This window comes from Pongo abelii, chromosome 12, assembly GCF_028885655.2.
Source record: "Pongo abelii isolate AG06213 chromosome 12, NHGRI_mPonAbe1-v2.0_pri, whole genome shotgun sequence".
NCBI classification, from domain to species: Eukaryota; Metazoa; Chordata; class Mammalia; order Primates; family Hominidae; genus Pongo; species Pongo abelii.
The window spans coordinates 40340543-40361514 of NC_071997.2; the positions used below are offsets into that span (position 1 = coordinate 40340543).

The following is a 20972-nucleotide window of genomic DNA, read 5'->3' on the forward strand; positions in this document are numbered from 1 at the left end:
ACTTAGTTCTGGTTGATGGATTGCCTGCTTGGCTCTCCCCAGCTGATCCCCAGTGTATCTATGACCAGACCCTGAAAGGCAAGGACCAGACCATGTTACCTCCTCCAGGAAGCCACCCTTGACTACCAAGCCCCCCAGCACACCTCCCCTAGGGTCACTCTCCACTTTCATTGTGTCTCTTTGTGTCTTCCCTGCCTCCTGTTGGAACTCTGAGCTCCTGCAGGCAGGACTGTGTGCCCTGAGGTCTCTGTCCCTGGAGTAAAGCACGGAGCCTGGCATAAAGCAAGTGCTTGGTACATGTCACTGACTCACTTGAGAAAGGAGGAGGGGGCTGCTGGACACACCACTTACTAGCTGCTCACAGCCTCAGCTTCCTGGGACAGACGCCCATGAAAGTGGCATCGCCTGCTGCCATCTGGGCCTTCCACTGTGGCCCAGCCACAGACCTGCATTCCTGCCAGGAGCCTGAACCAAATGGGGACAGGTGTGTATTTGTTTCAGCCTCATGTATTTCCTGCTCCATCACCTCCCAGGCCCCAGAAATTCTCCCAGTAGGGTACGGAGCAACCTTCCCTCAGGATTTCCCGGGAAGGCTTTTCCCACCACCCTGCCTCCTCCCTGACCCCACCGGCACCCCTTGTCATCCTAAGATGCCCCACTGCCCTGGTACATGGACACACTACTAAAATATGTGCTGTCAGAGAGGATGGTGCTCAAATTAATACACACCCACCTCCATACCTCCCCCAACATCGCTGGGGCAGAGAGAGATTCCAGATGGGCACTGTTGGGGGGAGGCTGGTGGGGGTATCTGTGAATAGTGCTGAGGTGGAAAAGCAAAGCTCAAAGAATCCAGCCTTCTTTGAAAGAGGTCTGAAGACTCTGGAGTCTCAGACTCATGATATCCGGCTCCTCTGGATGGGGATCCCACTGAGGCTGTACTCTGGGACCCCGCTGGTATCTTCTAGGGACAGTTTGTGGCCAGGGGACAGGAAGTGGTGCCACAGGGAGCTAGTGCTGTGGAACGTGGTACAAGGGCTGGCCCTGTCCAATGAGGTGGGGCCTGTGTGGGGCCTGAGCAGCCATCCATTCTGGCTGAGATGGGGGAGCCTGACCAGGTGGTGACTGAGGGACAGGCTGGTCTCTTCAGGAGGCAAAGAGGGCCTGAGGCTAGGGGCTGGCTGGCAGGGATGGACGAGGCAGGGGAGGGGCTGGAAAGAGATGAGGGGGCAAAGGCCAGGGTCCTCGAGCTCCTCCGCACTAGGGCCCTTTGCCCTGAGTGTTGCCAATCTGGACAGCACTCTAGGAGCCTCTCCTGACTCCCACAGATCTGCCCTGCCCAGGGGAAAGTTCTCCAGGGAGACAGCTCCTGGGAGTGGCGGAGAGAGCCAGCACTTCTACTGGCAAGGCTCCTTATCTGGGGCTTGCCCTGGGTCCAGTGGGTCAGACTGCCCGGGGCCTCTCTGTTAGGCTCCATGCCAGCAGCCGGTGGCTCCTTCAGGGCAGCCGTCAATTCTGTGGACCCTTCTGGGTGGGCTGGCCTTCTGACAGTGTGCTTGGTTGTTTGTCTTGGCCGAGTTGAGAGAGGCCACTGGTTCAGGGACGGCTGCTCATGGTCCTGGACGGCCAGGGAAAGACCAGGGCTGGAAGTTCAGACAGGGGCTGGAGTGAGGGATGCGGGGCCAGGCCATCATCTCTCTGCTATGTGGTGTGGGCTCCCTCGGCGGCTGGGTGCTTGCTAGGTTCTGGCAGGGGAAGACTTGGAGGGAGGCTGGGATGTTAGGAGAGAAGTGGGGGCTTCCTGCTGCCTTTTCCAGGCCTTGCCATTTTCTCTCCAGAATCAGAAGTAGCAGCTGGAGATGAGGGTCCCAGTGCCCTTTCTTTAGGGTGACCACTGTCTCCCAGCACCCCCACACTGGCTTGAGCACTGGCAAGGCAGAGACAGCTTCATCTATATGTTTGAGCATCAGCCTCGCTGCCCTTCTGTCCCTGATTCTAGGGGTGGGCAGCAGCCACTGTGAGCACTTATTATTCTCTGGATTGTTCAGTGGCCCCTTTCTGTTCATCCAGCTTTCCAACGACTGTGTCGACAAGTCCTTGTATTGAATCCCCTCTGTGTGAAGCACCTATCATGGTTTCTGTTTCTTACTGGACCGTGACAGGCACGGCGCCTTTACAGATTTCCTTGGCTGTTCTCCATCGCCCTCATTACGCATCAGGCTCCATAGGCAGGGGCCATGACTGTCTTGTATTTTTATTTTTGTATCGCCAGTGCTTGGCAGAGAGAGAGTAGGTGCTCAGCTTGAATGAATACTTGGAATTTAAGTGGTGGATTTAAGTCTTTTTGTACCCTGACTTTATATATTTGTTAACTTCCTGGTCCTAGGCAGTCCTAATCTGAACAAGAAAATGCGTCACCCATCAATCCAAGCCCTTCAAGAATGTCAAGCTCCCCCTTGAATCATCTTGTCCCGACACCACCTGGCTCCCAGGGCCTCTGGGCAGCTGTGGCTGTGCAGCCCCTGCTTTTCACCTGTCTCCTGTCCTGGAGTGCTCGTTGCATCTTCAGTGTGTTAGTTGCACCACTCCTTTAAGAGAGGCTCATGCCTTACCTTATCCCCTCAATGACTGTCTTATTTTTTTATGCCCCTAAGAGCAGAGCATGGGGCTAGAATGGCAGTAGTGTTTCAATAAACACTTGTTGACTTACAATTGTTACTTGTCTTACAGTGTGCTTTCTAGTAAGAGGTCCAATGACCACCAACGCTAAAGTAGTGTGGGCTGGCATTATGGGGCACTCACTCACCATGTCCTGACATTTCCTATGAAGTCCACATTCAAACCCCACAGCTGTCTTATAGGATCCTTGTTTCTCTTGATTGTTACTCTTTCCATTGTTGATGAAACTGCGGCTCAGAGTGATTAAGTAACCTGCCCAGGGTCTCACAGCAATGAAGAAGCAGAGCCAGACTTTAGGCCCCATCCTGACTGACTCTATTTTACTGAACCTGAATACACAGTGGCCTCCCAGAGTAGGGGCTGGGCCTGGCCAAGGGGCAGGAAGGCCAAGGTGGCCACAGGCAGTGTGGGGAGGTTCACATCCAACTCCTGTCCCATGGCCCTTTTCATCTTCTCTCCTGGGAGGCCTTGCTCTTCCCCAGCCCAAGGCCTTCCCTTTCCTCATGTTCTCCCATCCTTGTTTTCCAGGGGACATCCTCGGCCATTATTCCAACGGGACCCCATGGTCCCATGGGCACAGAGGTTGGTGGCTCCCATGTCCTGCAGAACAGAAGAGAAGGGTGCTGTCCTGTGGGAGCCAGACCAAGGACAGGAAGAGGCCACATAGCAGTGAGGGGAGTGAAGAGAGGGACAGAGACAGAAAGGCTGAAGCATGAAAAGAAAATTATAAAATAAACTGGGGTAAATTGAGTTAACTTTGCTGCTCCTGGAAGTATGGAGAACTGACAGGGGAGCAGAGGAAAGCAAGGGAGATGATTTCTCCTCCTGGAAAACTCAACTTCTAAGACACAGTTAGAAGGAAGAGGAAGATGCCTGCCCTAAGGTCAGGCCTAAGAGGAGCCCTAATTTCTTCTCCCAGCCCCACCCAGTCACTTTCAGTTCACACAGAGTCCGCCCTAGGGGACTCCCGGGAGGCCCCTGGCTTCAGTGAGTTTCAGACAGGTTCTTCCATATAAACAGAGTAGAAGCAGCAGCAGGTTGGAATGAAGGTGGTACTGGCCATTTGGGTAAGAAATACAATGAACTTGCTGAACTGGAAGAGCGCAGGATGAACTTCTAAGAGCTCAGAGGATTTCTCTCTGACTAATGTGCTGGCGAGTTAAGCAGCTGAAAGGAAAACATCTAACATCAAAGAGTTTGCAAGGTCTTCTCTTTTAACCTTCTGAACCTCTAGAAATCTTAGCTGTTTGTTTTAAACTAGTCAAAAATCTCATAAGTCAACTAGTGACAAGGTTGACAGTTAAAATAATTTATTGGAGTCATATTCATAAAGCATTTGCTTGTTCACAGTCACCTGGGTGAACTTGCAGCTTCCACCCTTCAGCTTATAAAAAAGCTGATGAGTCACCTTGTATCATACAGGTAATGGCATGGTCGGCCCCCAGCACCAGCAGACAGCTGGCTCCAGAGCAGGGCATGGGTGTGAGCTGCACCCACCCCAGGCTCCCCCGAGGCACACACACTTGCTACATGAAGGAGAGAGAAAATAAATGGATGTCTGTTCTCATCTTAAAATTCACCCATTCAAACCTTTTTTGCACTTGGAGATTATGCTTCAAAATTCATATTGTCTTTAAAGAAGAAATCTAAATTCACCAATAAACTACATAAAACATGAACTTTACTGATAAAGTTTCATCAGTCATTAGTGGGGATGTAAAACACAGAAGTTATTCTCCAGCCACTCTGGAAAATAGTTTGTCAGTTTCTTAATAAAGCGTACACTTACTGCACCACCCAGCAATCATACAGGGGCATTTTCCCTGGAGAACTGAGCATTACCCCCACACAAAAGCCTGCACACAAGTTTTCACAGCAGCTTTATTTGGAACAGCCAAGAACTGGAAACAGGCAAACTGTTTCTCAATAGGTGGATGGTTAAACAAATGACGGCAAAGCCAGACCACGGAACGCTACTTAGCAGTAAGAAGGAAGGAGCTATTGACATACGCCACAGCTTGGATGGTGCTCAAGAGCATTAGGCTGAGTGGAAGAAGCCAACCTCAAAGACCCATATACTGTGTGATTTCATTTATTTATATAACTTTCTGGAAATAACAGAATTGTAGGAATGAAATTTGTGGTTTTCAGAGGTTTGTTCAGGAGAGGGTGAGGGAAGGCAGGGTGGGGGTGCACTCTGAAAGGGTAACACGAGGGAGCTCTTTGTGGTGAGTGGCAGCCCTGTGCCTTGATGCAGTGGTGATTCCCTGAATCTACACATGTGAGAAAAGTGGAGCCCCCAAGTACCAAGGGCAGCTTCTGGGCTCTGATACTGTACTACTGTTAGGAAAGATGCAGCCACTGGGGGAAGCTGGGGACGGGGACAGGAGGCCTCTCTGAACTATCGTTGCAACTTCCTATGAATCTATAATTACTACAAAATAAGTTTAAAAATGTGAACTTTACTGGCAAAGACTTGAAAATAAACCATTTTAGGCAATGATCCATGAGAGCAAGCTCAGGGGAGCAGAGGTGGTAGAGAAACTGCAGACTCCCCAGGGCCTGGCCCATCCCTGCCTATCATCACCAAGAAACAGGGGATCCGGCCTGGCCAGCAGGGTGGCTTGGGGCCTAGGGAAGCTGGGGGAGGAGCCAGGGCCTTGTCTGAGCCCATCTGACTATGCTTTCCTGGCACATCTGGCCTCTTGTTCATGTGGAAAGTCTGCAGCACGGGCCTGCTCTCAAGTCCTTGGGGTGTCTCGTCAGCAGCAGCTGGAGGGAAAAGTCCTCCCTGGGCTTCCCCCACCGTGGATAGCATCAGAATCCCATTACTGGATTTCAAGTTCTTTGTCCCTTTGCTGGCCTGGTTTTACAACCCACTATCTGTACTCACATCCTTAGAAAAACAGGCCTGTCCGTGAGATTTTAGGCCCTGAGACAGAATCTGCTGGGCCCCCAAGGCCTGGTGCTCTGGGGTCAGCCCCAGTGGGCAGCAGCAGCTGCACCCCCAGGAGACCAAGGCAGAAGAGGGGCCTGTGCTAGGCTGATTCTGTACTCGCCTCTCCAGCCAGCGTGTCTTCTGTTCAGTGGGATCAGAATCACCCACCCACCTCAACATTCTCCCTCTCTCCCATTTACCTCCCATTCCTCACCCCAGATATAAGGCACACGTGATTCTAGTTCCATGCTAGGAATGTTTATTTAAGGGAAAACCAGGTACAGAACAGCAGGTACAGAATAACCCCATTAAATAGATGTGTACACATATATGAGTATGTGCACACATACGGATCACATTTATTTGTGAACTTTCTCAGTTTTCAATAATGAATAGGATTACTCCTGAATTAAAAATAAATGAAGTTATAATGAGGAAACATCAGAGAAGATCAAATTAAAAGACATTGTACAAAAATAACTAATCAGAAGGCAGAGGGGATCATGGCGGATGGGCGCCAGGATTAGATTGCAGCTCTGGACAGAGCAGCATGCGAAGGCTTGCACTGTGAATTTTAGCTACAGATCGACTGCAAGAACAGACCAGCAATCCTGAGAGGACCCACAGACCCTCTGAAGGAAGCAGACTGCTCCTGCAGGACCCGGGAGACACCCCAAATACTGTGAGTGCCCCAAATGAGGAAGTAGGAAAGTGAGACCCTCCTCTTCCAAACACAGCCCACCACTGGAGAAGCTGAAGGCCTGTTTGCAGAAGTTTCCAACTTTACCTGGAGCTGAGTCAAGTTGGAGAGCCAAGCAAAATACAGGGTAGAGGAAGCAGCAGAAAGGCCCTGGGAGCTCATTGGGTCCCCAATCAGCCCATTCCTGCCTGGCACCACAGGGATTCATCGGGAGGGTGGCCAGAGGAGCAGGGGTAAAACTCAACAGGGAGAAGGACTTCTCTAGCTGAACTTTGTAACAATTTGAATGGGGAGAGATGCCTCCTGGCCAGAACTCAGGGGACCTGGCCAGAACTCAGGGGAGGTCACGAATCAAGTGTGCAGACTTTACAGATGGGGGAAGAACTAAAGCCCTTTTCTCTTGCTTTGGGAGGAGGATAGCCTTGGGCAAGTTTTCAAACCCATCTTGCCCTCCGCCTAGAAACAGACTTAGGGCTGCTAGGGGGTACACAGAGGGAGTGAGACCAGCCATTTGGTTTGTGTGGGAGCTGGGTGAGGCTTGTGACTGCCAGCTTTCCCCCACTTCCCTGACAACCTGCATGACCCAGCAGAGGCAGCCATAATCTTCCTAAGTGCACAACTCCAGTAACTTGGGAATCTCACCTCCACCCCTCACAGCAGCAAGAGCAAGACCCACCCAAGGAGAGTCTGAGCTCAGACATGCCTAGCCCTGCCCCTATCTGATGGTCCTTCCCTATCCAGTCTGGTGGAAGACAAAAGGCATATAATCTCGGGAGTTCCAGGGCTCCACCCACCACTGGTCCCTCTCCATACTACTATAGCTGCTACTTTTTGGAAAGTGTCACCTCCTGGCAGGGGGCCAGCCAGCACAAAAATAGACCATTAAACCACCAAAGCTAAGGACCCTCACAGAGTCCACTGCACCCTCTGCCACCTCCACCAGAACAGGCACTGGTATCCATGGCTGAGAGACCCATAGACAGTCCACATCACAGTACTCTGTGCAGACAATCCAGAGTACCAGCCCAGAGCCAGGTAAATTCACTGGGTGGCTAGATCCAGAAGAGAGACAACAATCACTGCAGTTTGGCTCACAGGAAGCCACATCCATAGGAAAAGGGGAAGAATACTACATCAAGGGAACACCCTGTAGGACAAAAGAATCTGAACGGCCTTCAGCCCTAGACCTTCACTCTGGCAGAGCCTATGCAAATGAGAAGGAACCAGAAAACCAGCCCTGGTAATATGACAAAACAAGGCTCTTCAATACCCCGCAAAATCACACTAGTTCACCAGTAATGGATCCAAACCAAGAAGAAATCCCTGATTCACCTGAAAAAGAATTCAAGAGATTAGTTATTAAGCTAATCAGGGAGGGACCAGAAAAATGTGAAGCCCAATGCAAAGGAAGTCCAAAAAATGATACAAGAAGTGAAGGGAGAAATATTCATGGAAATAGATAGCTTAAAGAAAAAACAGTCAAAAATTCAGGAAACTTTGGACACACTTTTAGAAATGTGAAATACTCTGGGAAATCTCAGCAATAGAATTTAACAAGTGGAAGAAAGAAATTCAGAGCTCAAAGACAACGTCTTTGAATTATTAACCCAATCCAACAAAGACAAAGAAAAAAAAAGAAAATATGAGCAAAGCCTCCAAGAAGTCTGGGTTTATGTTAAACGACCAAGCTTAAGAATAATTGGTGTACCTGAGGAAGAAGAGAATTCTAAAAGCCTGGAAAACATATTTGGAGGAATGATCAAGGAAAACTTTGTGAGAGCCCTAGACAGCCAAATATAAGAAGCACAAAGAACACCTGGGAAATTCATCACAAAAAGATCTTTGCCTAGGCACATTGTCATCAGGTTATCCAAAGTTAAGATGAAGAAAAGATTCTTAAGAGCTGTGAGACAAAAGCACCAGGTAATCTATAAAGGAAAAGCTATCAGATTAGCAGCAGATTTCTCAGCAGAAACCCTACAACCTAGAAGAGACTGCGGACCTATCTTCAGCCTCCTCAAACAAAACAATTATCAGCCAAGAATTTTATATCTAGCAAAACTAAGCATCATATATGGAGGAAGGATATAGTCGTTTTCAGACAAACAAACGCTCAGAAAATTTGCCATTACCAAAACACCACTACAACAACTGCTAAAAGAAGCTCTAAATCTTGAAACAAATCCTGGAAACACATCAAAACAGAACCTCTTTAAAGCATAAATCACAAAGGACCTATAAAACAAAAATACAAGTTAAAAAGCAAAAACAAAACCAAAGTAGACAGGCAACAAAGAGCATGATGAATGCAATGGTACCTCACATTCCAATACTAACATTGAATGTAAATGGCCTAAATGATCCACTTAAAAGATACAAAACCGCAGAATGGATAAGAACTCACCAACCAACTATCTGCTGCCTTCAAGAGACTTGCCTAACACATAAGGACTCAAATAAACTTAAAGTAAAAGGGTGGAAAAAGGCACTTCATGCAAATGGACACCAAAAGCAAGCAGGGGTAGTTATTCTTATATCAGATAAAACAATCTTTAAAGCATTATCAGTTAAAAGAGACAAAGAGGGACGGTATATAATGGTAAAAGGTCTTGTCCAACAGAAAAATTTCACAATCCTAAACATATATGCTCCTAACACTGGAGCTCCCAAATTTATAAAACAATTACTAATAGACCTAAGAAATGAGATAGACAGCAACACAATAATAGTGGGGGACTTCAATACTCCACTGGCAGCACTAGACAGGCCATCATGACAGAAAGTCAATGAAGAAACAAGGGATTTAAACTACTTTGGAACAAACAGACTGAACAGAAATGAAACAGGAGATATCACAACTGACAGAACATTTCATCCAACAACTGCAGAATACACATTCTATACAACAGCACATGGAAGTTTCTTCAAGATAGACCATATGATAGGCCATAAAACGAGACTTGATAAATTTAAGAAAATTGAAATTATATCAAGCACTCTGTCAGACCACAGTAGAATAAAACTGGAAATCAACTCCAAAAGGAACTTTCAAAACCATTCAAATACATGGAAACTAAATAACCTGCTTCTGAAAGCATTGAGTCAAAAACAAAATCAAGATGGAAATTTAAAAATTCTTCAAACTGAATGATAATAATGACACAACTTATCAAAACCTCTGGTTTATAGCAAAGGCAGTGTTAAGAGGAAAGTTCATAGCCCTAAACACCTACATCAAAAAGTCTGAAAGAGCACAAATAGACAATCTAACATAACACCTCAAGGAACTAGAGAAACAAGAACAAACCAAAACCAAACCCAAACCCGGCAGAAGAAAGGAAATAACCAAGATCAGAGCAGAACTAAATGAAATTGAAACAAAAAAAACCCATAAAAGATAAATGAAATAAAAAGCTGGTTCTTTGAAAAGATAAATAAAATTAATAGACCATTAGCAAGATTAACCAAGGAAAGAAGAGAGAAAATCCAAATAACCTCACTAAGAAACGAAACAGGAGATATTACAACTGACACCACCAAAATACAAAAGATCATTCAAGGCTACTAGGAACACCTTTATGCACATAAACTAGAAAACCTAGAGGAGATGGATAAATTCCTAGAAAAATACAACCCTCCTAGCTTAAATCAGGAAGAATTAGATACACTAAACAGATCAATAACAAGCTGCAAGATTGAAACTGTAATTTAAAAATTACCAACAAAAAAAGTCCAAGAACAGATGGATTCGCACCAGAATTCTACCGGACATTCAAAGAAGAATTGGTACCAATCCTTTTGACATTATTCCACAAGATAGAGAATGAAGGAACCCTCCCTAATTCATTCTATGAAGCCAGCATCACCCTAATATCAAAACCAGGAAGGACATAACCAAAAAAGAAAACTACAGACTGATATCTTTGATGAACACAGATGCTAAAATCCTTAACAAAATACTAGCTAACTGAATCCAACAACGTATCAAAAAGATAATCCACCATGATCAAGTGAGTTTCATACCAGAGATGCAAGGATGGTTTAACATACGCAAGTCAATAAATGTGATACACCACATAAACAGAATTTAAAGCAAAAATCACATGATCATTTCAATAGATGCAGAAAAAGCATTTGACAAAATCCAGCATCACTTTATTGTCAAAACTCTCAGCAAAATCAGCATACAAGGGACACACCTTAATGTAATAAAAGCCATCTATGACAAACCCACAGCCAACGTAATACTGAATGGTGAAAAGTTGAAAGCATTCCCTCTGAGAACTGGAATGAGACAAGGATGCCCACTCTCACCACTCCTCTTCAACATAGTACTGGAAGTCCTAGCCAGAGCAATCAGACGAGAGAAGAAATAAAGGGCATCCAAATCAGTAAAGAGGAAGTCAAACTGTCACTGTTTGCTGACGATATGATCGTTTAACTTGAAAACTCTAAGGACTCTTCCAGAAAGCTCCTAGAACTGATAAAAGAATTCAGCAAAAGTTTCTGGATACAAGGTTAATGTACACAAATCAGTAGCTTTTCTATACACCAATAGTGACCAAGCAGAGAATCAAATCAAGAGCTCAACCCCTTTCATGAGAGCTGCAAAAAATAATAATAGTAATAATAAAATACTTAGGAATATACCTAATGAAGGAGTTGAAAGACCTCTGCAAGGAAAACTATAAAACACTGCTGAAAGAAATCACAGACGACACAAACAAATGGAAACACATCTCATGCTCATGGATGGGTAGAATCAATATTGTGAAAATAACCATATGGCCAAAAGCAATCTACAAATTCAATGCAATCCCCATCAGAATACCACCATCATTCTTCACAGAATTAGAAAAAAAAATTCTAAAATTCATATGGAACAAAAAAGAGCCCACATAGCCAAAGCAAGACTAAGCAAAAAGAACAAATCTGGAGGCATCACACTACCTGATTCCAAACTATACTATAAGGCCATAGTCACCAAAACAGCATGATACTGGTATAAAAATAGGCACATAGACCAATGGAACAGAATAGAGAACCCAGAAATTAACCCAAATACTTACAGCCAACTGATCTTTGACAAAGCAAACAAAAACATAATGTGGAGAAAGGACATCCTTTTCAATAAATGGTGCTGGGATAATTGGCTACCCACATGTAGGGGATTGAAACTGGATCCTCATCTCTCACCTTATACAAAAATCAACTCAAGATGGATTAAGGACTTAAACTTAAGACCTGAAATTACAAAAATTCTAGAAGATAACATTGGCAAAACCCTCCTAGACATTGGCTTAGGCAAGGATTTCATGACCAAGAACCCAAGAGCAAATGCAATAAAAACAAAGATAAGTAGCTGGGACGTAATTAAACTACAGAGCTTTTGCACAGCAAAAGGAACAGACAGCAGAGTAAACGGATAACCCACAGAGTGGGAGAAAATCTTCGCAATCTATACATCTGACAAAGGGCTAATATTCAGAATCTACAAGGAACTCAAACAAATCAGTAAGAAAAAAATAAACAATCCCATCAAAAAGTGGGCCAAGGACATGAATAGACAATTCTCAAAAGAAGATAAACAAATGGCCAACAAACATACGAAAAAATGCTCAACATCACTAATGATCAGGGAAATGGAAATTCAAACCACATTGTGATACCACCTTACTCCTGCAAGAATGGCCATAATCAAAAAATCAAAAAACAGTAGAGGTTGGTGTGGATGTGATGAACAGGAAACACTTCTACCCTTCTGGTGGGAATGTAAACTACTACATCCACTATGGAAAACAATGTGGAGTTTCCTTAAAGAACTAAAAGTAGAACTACCATTTGATCCAGCAATCTCACTACTCGGTATCAATCCAGAGGAAAAGAAGTCATTATTCAAAAAAGATACTTGCACACACATGTTTATAGCAGCACAATTCACAATTGCGAATTGTGTAACCAACCCAAATGCCCATCAATCAATGGGTAGATAAAGAAACTGTGAGATATATATATATATGATGGAATACCATGCAGCCACAAAAAGGAATGAATTAACAGCATTCGCAGTGACCTGGATGAGCTTGGAGACTATTATTCTAAGTGATGTAACTCAGGAATGGAAAACCAAACATCGTATGTTCTCACTGATATGTGGGAGCTAAGCTATAAGGACACAAAGGCATGAGAATGATACAATGGACTTTGGGGACTTAGGGGGAAGAGTGAGAGAGGGGTGAGGGATAAAAGACTACAAATATTGGCCGGGCATGGTGGCTCGCGCCTGGTGGCTCGCGCCTGTAATCTCAGCACTTTGGGAGGCCGAGGCAGGCGGATCACGAGGTCACGAGATCGAGACCATCCTGGCTAACACGGTGAAACCCCGTCTCTACTAAAAATACAAAAAAAAATTAGCCGGGCATGGTGGCGGGCACCTGTAGTCCCAGCTACTCGGGAGGCTGAGGCAGGAGAATGGCGTGAACCCAGGAGGTGGAGCTTGCAGTGAGCCAAGATCGCGTCACTGCACTCCAGCCTGGGCGACAGTGAGACTCCGTCTCAAAAAAAAAAAAAAAAAAAAAGACTACAAATGTAGTGCAGTGTATACATGCAGTGTATAAATGTAGTGCACCAAAATCTTACAAATCACCACTAAAGAACTTACTCATGTAACCAAATACCACCTGTACCCCAATAATTTATGGAAAAATAAATTTTTCAAAAGCAGAAAAAAGAAAAAAAACTAATCAGTACTCTTCAGAAGTGTCAAGATAAGGACCCAGATTTTCCCAGATTAAAGGAGATGAAGGAGATATGACAACTAAGTGCCATGTGTGATCCTAGACCAGAAAAAAGATATTAGTGAGGAAATTAGCAAAACTGGAGTAAGGTTTGTAGAGTACTTGATAGCACAGTATCAGTGTTAGTTTCCTGATTTCAAGAGTTGTACCATGGAAGATGCAGGCATTACCGGCAGCTGAGGGAAGAGTACACAGAACTTTCTCTACCATTATTGCAGCTTTACTGTAAATCTCACGTTACTTAACAATACAAATAAATGAAGAAAATTGGGCCAATGTCAATTTTGATTGTCATTGAGCCCCTCACCCCCCACAACACGTAAGGCCCCAGAGCCCAACACCAGCGTGCACTTTGCTCTTCCAGGAGTTTCACTGGCAGGAGCAGGGCAGGTGGGGCCACCACGACCTCTCACGGTTCTCACCCTGGGTGCTGTCCTGATTCCAGAAACTCCGTGCCTCTAGCCTCCTTCCAGGACTTCTCCCCTGGCCTCTAGGCCTTTCCCTCTCTTTCCCCCCAGCCTATAAATGCCTGTTCTTTGAGGTTCAACTCTTGGTGGCAGGCCTGGACCCCTCCTTGGCCTGGAGAGTTCAGATGGTCCCTCCTTGCTGAGGCCACCATCCAATTGTTGGGAGGAAATGCTCATGAGTCTCTCCCCAGCAGACAGGAAACCACCAGGAGGCAGTGCCCTGTCACCAGGGGCTTGCAGGACTGACATGAACCACAGGCTCAATAAAAAGAGGCAGAGTCAACCAGTACCCCGGCCACCCATGCAAGCTGCTCCAAGGTGAGGGGCACACCCAGGGCCTGGCACGTAGGACTCATCAGAGCATGGTTATTTCATCAGTCTGGCAGGATGCCCATGCTGTGCTGGGAGTGGTAGCCTTGGCAGGAACCTGCCTCTTAGGTGGGGTTTCAGCTGGAGACACTCAGATCCTAGGCCCACCCTGCCTGGTTCTCTTTCTGGTTGCCATCAATGGCCACCCGTTAGCCAGTTTGCCTAAAAGTGGCTTGATCGGGCCCAACTTTGCAGGCAGATGACGAGAATGAGAAGGGCTCATTCCGATTTTAAAAGTGGATCCACTTTCTATCTTTTCCCCCCTGCTCAGGGACAGCACTGCCAAATTCAGGGCAGGTAAGAAAATATCACCCACAAGCTAGATAGTTCAGAAGGTGCTGGAAGAAGAAAACACTCCTTTGCCTTGATTGGACCCCAGACTTGAGTGTGCTCCTCCGTGAAGAGGATGTGGTACCAGCCAGTTCCGAGGGGACTTGTGCAGTGCGGAACACTGCATACGCACAGCTCTGCAGATGGGAGCAGGCAGGATCCCCAGGGATCAGGGCCACTACTCAGTCGTAGGGCGCCCCAGAGAGCGACAGGTTCTCATTTGCAACCAGGGTGCCTCACACGACTGTTTTATGGCAGATGTTGCCATAGCTACCTTGTGTGGGAGACCCCATAAAAGTCAAAGTTCAAAGTCAGCGGACATGACAATTAAGAAAACACTGGAAGACCTGCTCTCAGAGGGAAACACAGTCTCCTCACTTCAAACCAGAAAGGCACAAATAGTTGGACAAAAGAAGCCATGCAATTAAAATTCATTTCCAACATCTTCCTGGGAATCCTGGATATTTTAGCAAGGTCCCCCCAGGCCTCCACACTCAAGTGGGTTTTGTTTTGGAGGGAGGAACCCCCTTGGCGGCATAAGACGGGGCACAGAGTGGGATCTGCCTCTTGAGTACAGCTGCACCCCGCTGTGCGTCCGGTGGGAGACTGGCAGCCACCGCAGCCCCTGTGCTTGCTCCCCCTTCTGTCGGCGCGGTCCGGTCTGGGTCCGAGGCCGGTTTTCCCCTCCCTCTCTGCAGGTGGCCGGGGGGGTGCCGCACTCACCAGCTCCGGCAGGAAGAAGGCGAAAGGGATGGTGAGGAACAGCGCGACCCCCGAGGGCACGTCGGACGGGGCATAGCTGGTGACCGGCGGGTCGGGCGAGGCCATGCTGTCAGCCCCTGCTGGGCGCTCCGCGGCAGCTCGCCCGCGCGCAGCCTGTCAAATATCACCTCCTGCCCGACACACCCATCGGACGTCGCCTGGGAGGGGAAAAAAAAAAAAAAAAACGTTCCAGCCGAGCAGGTCCTTCCACTCGCTGCAGCCAACAGTCCTCAGTGAGCGGCCCAGCGGCAACGGATGGCTCTGCCTGGCCGGCGGGGGGCACCGCGCTGGTGCAGGAGGGAGCAGAGCGGGAGTCTCTCCCTAGACCTTTCCAACTAAGGAATCTTTGACTCCTGGAGCATGTTATTCCAGGGGATGCCAGCGACAGCCACTCCCCTGGGCCCAGAGTGTAGGCTCAAGCTGCTTGGCTAAGAGGGCTGTGTACTGAGGACCAACAATGAGCCAAGCTATCTGCAGACAGCCCGGGTGCCCACCACGGCCTGCACGTGGCTGTTTTGCCCTTTTCCAAGTGAGGAGACTGAGAACCAGTGAGGTCAAGTCAAGGCCACAGAGCTGGTTACTAACAATGCTGGGTCTTGCCCAGCTCCCTCCTTTTCCACTCTTGGGGGCAGCTCTCAGTCCCCAGCCTCCCCTGGGAGGAGCAGCCCTCCCTTCCAGCTCATGCCCCTGGGACTTGGTGTTTCCTTCTTTTTCTGGATGGCTTTCCATGGTCCTCCACTCCTCTTTTCCTCATGGGGCAGATGAAGGCCCCCCACTCTCTGGGAGAGGACCACACCAGCAGGTACCAGAGAAGGGCTGGGCTGGCTGGCTGCTGCCTCTGGTGGACAACCTCCTTCCTTTCCTGGCCTTGCTTCCAGCCAGTGCCTTGCCCCTAACTGGGCTTGAGGCCGAGAAGTTTCTTCCTGACGCCTAGGCAAGTACGGGAGCTGAATGCAGGGCTGTGACCCAGAGGCAAGCAACTCCTTTCACACCAAATACAAGTCCCAAAGGCTGAACCATTTTCCCCTCCACCTTTGAATTGGCGAACCTTCATTTTCCCGACTCGCCCTGAAAGAGTCTGCTCAGGATGCTCCGGGTTGGGGTCCCTTCTTCTTGCCCCCTGCTGCTCCCTGGTGTGGAGAGCATGTGGGGAAGATTGCGTGAGGGCTGGAGTAATTAGAAGAGGCCATGTCTTGATCTCATTATCAGAAACGGTGAATTCCAGGTCCTGCCCTCAGGGCCACAGGTTGGGAGACCAGCCAGCTTGGCCTTTGCCTGGTCTGGGGAGAGCCAAGGGAGAGAGGAGTTTGGACAGATGAAGCTAAGAGCAAAGGCATTGCAAAGAAAGGGAATGAACCCCCCAGTGGATCTCAAACCAGACTGATCATCCCTTTTTCCCAGGCTATGGAAACTAGAAAGTAAGGGAGACCCCAATCCCACCTGCCAACCCCAGTCTCACCTACACCACCTTGTTTACAGGATTAATACAAGCAAAGGAGGGATTTCTCCATGAATCCCACATCTTGCCACCTCTCTTAAAGGTTGCAAATAAGCACTGTGCCACTCTTACAGGCTGTAGGATACCTTTGACTTGCCCATGGACAACATGGCATAGTAGGAAAAGCTTAAGAAGAAAAACAACCTTCTTAGGCTCATATCTATTAAATGGAGAAAATAATACAACCCATAACCCCTTAGTCTCTTAAGTTGAGAGGCCCTGAGCCACTTCCACCTTCTGAAGCAATTAGTATATTAAGAAATGAAGATATGCCTTGGTCTTCTGGCTAAAGACCGGGGTTTTCATTTTCCTTCTCTGCTGTGCACTTCTTGTGACTGGGTCTATCTTCAGGACCAAAGCAATGTGTGTGTGTGTGTGTGTGTGTGTGTGTGTGTGCGTGTGAGAGAGAGAGAGAGAAACACAAATGTGAAAATTATTCCCCCCATGCTTTTAGGATCATGGTTCCTCTGGTCAGAGACAAAGGCTACCCTTTCTCAGAGTTCCAGGTACCTGCCTGGCTGCTACTTCCATTGCCACCACCACTGTCACGAGATTGCCCAGGGGCTAAGGAAGGAAAGAATAAACAAACAAACAAACAAACAAAAAACAGAGATTTTCTACACTCTCTCTGACTCTTTGGGGCTCTCTTTCCCATTCCTCAGACCAGAAACATGGATTCTTTTGGAGATGTCTTTGTCTGCATCCTGTGTACAGTTCTGGGTTTCAGGTGGTCTCTGACGCCGGCTGACAGGTACCAGAGGAAAGAAAACGGGAAACTCACCAACAGCTTAGTAGTGTTTTGAATTCTGGTTTCCTTCCCAAATATTCCTGCTCCTTTTTTTTTTTTCTAGAATCCTCAGTTAGCTTCTCCATGCATTCTGTCCAGGGCTGTTAATTGCATTTCATGAAAGGAAGAGGAGGAGTATCCTTCTCTACTTGACCAGAGCCCAAATAGCAACATCCTGCTTAACTCTGCAAGCACTTTTCACTATGCAAGAGTTCCCTGATTGATTAATTTGCCTATTGCTTGTCTCCCTGCCCCTGTCCCTCTCTAGGATGTGGGCTTAAGGAGAGCCAAAACTTTGTTCATGTGGTGAACCACAGCCATGTCCACCATCTTGAATACTGTCTGATACATAAAAGGTACTCAATAAATGTTTTTGAATGATTGAAACAGTCATGAAAACAATCATAAAGACTTTGGAGACAACTGCTTATCTCTTTTTTTGACTCCTCTTTATTAAACTCTTTTCCCACTAAGAAATTGCTTTATCTATATTTCAGAAACAATTTACTAGTTGCATGAAAAAGAAGAGACAGGCCAGAAGAAATCCAGAGATACTTGGGGGAAAGAATAGACAGTTGTATCCATTGGGATTCTTTCAATAACAAAAGTTAGAAAAACCCATTCCAACTGGCTTTAGTGATGAAAGGAACTTATTACCTTAGGAAGTGAGAAGCTGAGAGGTAATAATGGCTTCAGGTGAGACTTCATCCAGTGACTTGAACAATGCCACTCAAGGTGGAGACGTTACCAAGAGAGAAGTATATGGAGGCTGAGCAGCAGAAACACCAGATGTCCACTACAGTAGCCTCCCACTGTAGAAATAGGAGCAGAGCTCTCCCCTTTTCTGCTGCAAGAACACACATGTCCCACTGGCTCTCGCCTGCTAGACACAACTAGATTGCAACTATTATTTCTACAAATTAAGGTCTCTTTAACTCTTAAATGGGGTAGATAGAATGCACACACCGATAGACTCAGGAAGATGCTGTGATTAATGTTCGTAGCCATGAAGCAGAATTGAGTCTGGCTTCTTGTGTCTCTGGAGTTGGGCAAGTACAGAACAGTTGCCAGGAAAGAGGAAGGACTCAATGGGATGATGTCCGGGTCATTCAGAGATTCCTACCTGGAGAAGAGCTCAGAAAGCATGGAGACCTTTTTATTCCCCAAAATGGCCTCTTTGAAAGGACAAAGTTCTGCAAAGTTAATCTTTGCTGGCAAAGTCAGATGCAAATGAGCAGGTTAAGGTCCAGTCTGTCTTACAGAGTATCAGAAAAAGGCTAAATGACAGGCACACTATCAAAGTCCCAAATGTGAGCTGTATTCCATTAACGATTTGTTTTATATTGCTGCACACAGACCTGCACGCCTCATTCAGTATGTCATCACTGAGCAGAACATCCTCAACCTCCATTTTCCTGCCTATGAGACAGTATAGCCTACAACCTTTCACTTGCCATTCACTTACTATTTTTTTGAGACAGGGTTTCCCTGTTGCCCAGGCTGGAGTGCAGTGGCATGATCACAGCTCGCTGCAGGCTCAACCTCCTGGGCTCAAGTAATCCTCCAACTCAGCCTCCTGAGTAGCTAGAACTACAGACCTGCACCACCATACCCAGCTAATTTTTGTATAGATGGGGTCTCATCATGTTGCCTAGGCTAGTCTTGCATGCCAGGGCTCAAGCACCCTGCCTGCCTTGGCCTCCCAAAGGTGTGAGCAACTGTGCCTGGCCCATTCACTTATCTTTATACCCATCCCTCTTTATCCAAATTGACTTGGTTACTGCATTCAAATATCAGAATTCAGAGAGCAAGTTTGAGTTTTGAGGGATACAGTATTACCAAATCCATGTGTCCTTGAGTTTCAGATAGTAAATCTGGGAGTTCAAATAGTGAGGGATTCATTTGAAAATGTATTTGAATCTAACTGGTCCCCAACAACAGACAGTGGGGTTGGGACAGGGAGAGTGAGGATAGGAAGGAATGCCTGTACACTTACCGTTGACTTCGTGCCTGCCACAGGGCCACTAACAGCCCCAACCATAGTACTGTTGGAATTAATTTTTGTGTTTGGCTGATTACTGTCCACCTCATGCATTGTAAGGACAGAGATCTTGCCAGGACTGTTCTCACTGTATCTTCAAAGCCCAATGCTGTACCTGGAGCATGGCAGGTGCTCAACACTTGTTGAGTAAATGACGAATGGATAATTGTAACATTTAGATGCAAAGTGCCCTAAGTAAGGTTCTTTCTCTGCCTCTTTGTTTTGAGGAAACAGATCACAGCAGCTAGGTGACAGCTGTCTTTGATCACCTCCACACCCCAAGAAAGCCTCCCAATTTAGAATGCTTCACGCAAGAGGAAGCTGAGGCAGTTCACAGCAAAGGATATCCTATAATGCTGTAAATTGACAAAGCCCTCGACTGGCAGAGGACACTGCTGGCTTCCTCTGTTAAACTGAGTGTTTCCCAACTGCTACTGGGTTGGCAAGTCAAACTTGCTCCATTTGTACACAGGGTTATGTATGTCAACTGGTTTTATGTGAGTTGCTCTGGCCTTGCATATTAGATCACAAACACTGAAGACAGAGACTATACCTGCTGTTTAATATCTGCCTCTGCCCCTAGACTTTCATTCCAAGCACCCAGGCAAGCGAGTTGCAACATTTTTCACCTCTGCAGACCTAATGGATATGACACTCAACCAATTAAGAGGTTGGGAGGGTGGGGAGGAGTGGGCCACATAGTCCACAGTTCAGACTCCCCGCCCTGCCCGCCCTCCCATGGTTCGGGTGTGGTGAGTCCCCCTGGCCTTGCAGGTAGGCACCACATGTGTGGTCACTCGGCAAAGGCCTGCTGTTCACCCTGCTGCTGCCCGCCCCCCACCACCATGACTCTTACAATTAATTCAGTGAGTTGCTAAAGTCACACCACTCCTTGAGACAGACCCATGAGGACTCATTTCCAGGATGTTTTTGGCTCCTTGACAACCTTTTCCGTTTTGGAAGCCAGTAAGTGGCATTTAAAGTCACAGAGATTTTGTCGTTTGGAAAAAAAAAAAAAAAAAAAAGATTCCACTGACTGAAGAGAAGGTGGAGTCTCTTAATGGCAGAAATGCCCACACCCCTGGGTCTCTCCCTTCCGTATGTACCTTACTTTCTGGCCTAAGCTTCACTTAAGCTTTTTCTCTGGTGTCCCTATACTTTCCTAATGTGTCAGAAACTATGAAGTTGTCCGTATTTGTCAGCTCATGACACATTCTCAAATGAACATGGAAGACAGTCTTGGAAAATGCATTCTAATAAAAAGCCTTCTCTTCCTTCATGTTGTACATGCACTGAAAGAAATTCACTAGCATTTTCTTTCACTCAAAATGCCCCACCCCTGGCTTAATGCTAAGAATAAGCCAAATGGTTAAAATAAATAAATAAAAAGATGGCCAAGCATGGTGGCTCTGAAATCCCAGCACTTTGGGAGACTGAGGCAGGAGAATTGCTTGAGTCCAGGAGTTCGAGACCACCCTGAGCAACATAGTGAGACCCTGTTTCTACAATAAAAAAACACAAAAATTAGCCAAGCATGATGGCACGTGTATGTGCTCTCAGCTACTCAGGAGGCTGAGGTAGGAGATCACCTGAGCCCGGGGAAG

At 46.7% G+C, this 20972-nt stretch overlaps 1 protein-coding gene across 1 annotated transcript in view; it reads right to left on the reverse strand.

Annotated features, from left to right (window-relative positions):
- Positions 1 to 15138, reverse strand: part of MALL (mal, T cell differentiation protein like) — a 34793-nt gene extending 19655 nt beyond the window's left edge. The window contains exon 1 of the mRNA XM_002811761.6: positions 15004 to 15138. Coding sequence (XP_002811807.1) covers positions 15004 to 15108 — 105 coding nt within the window. The 5' untranslated portion in view covers positions 15109 to 15138. The remainder of the gene's footprint in view (positions 1 to 15003) is intronic.
- Between the last annotated feature and the right edge of the window lie 5834 nt (positions 15139 to 20972).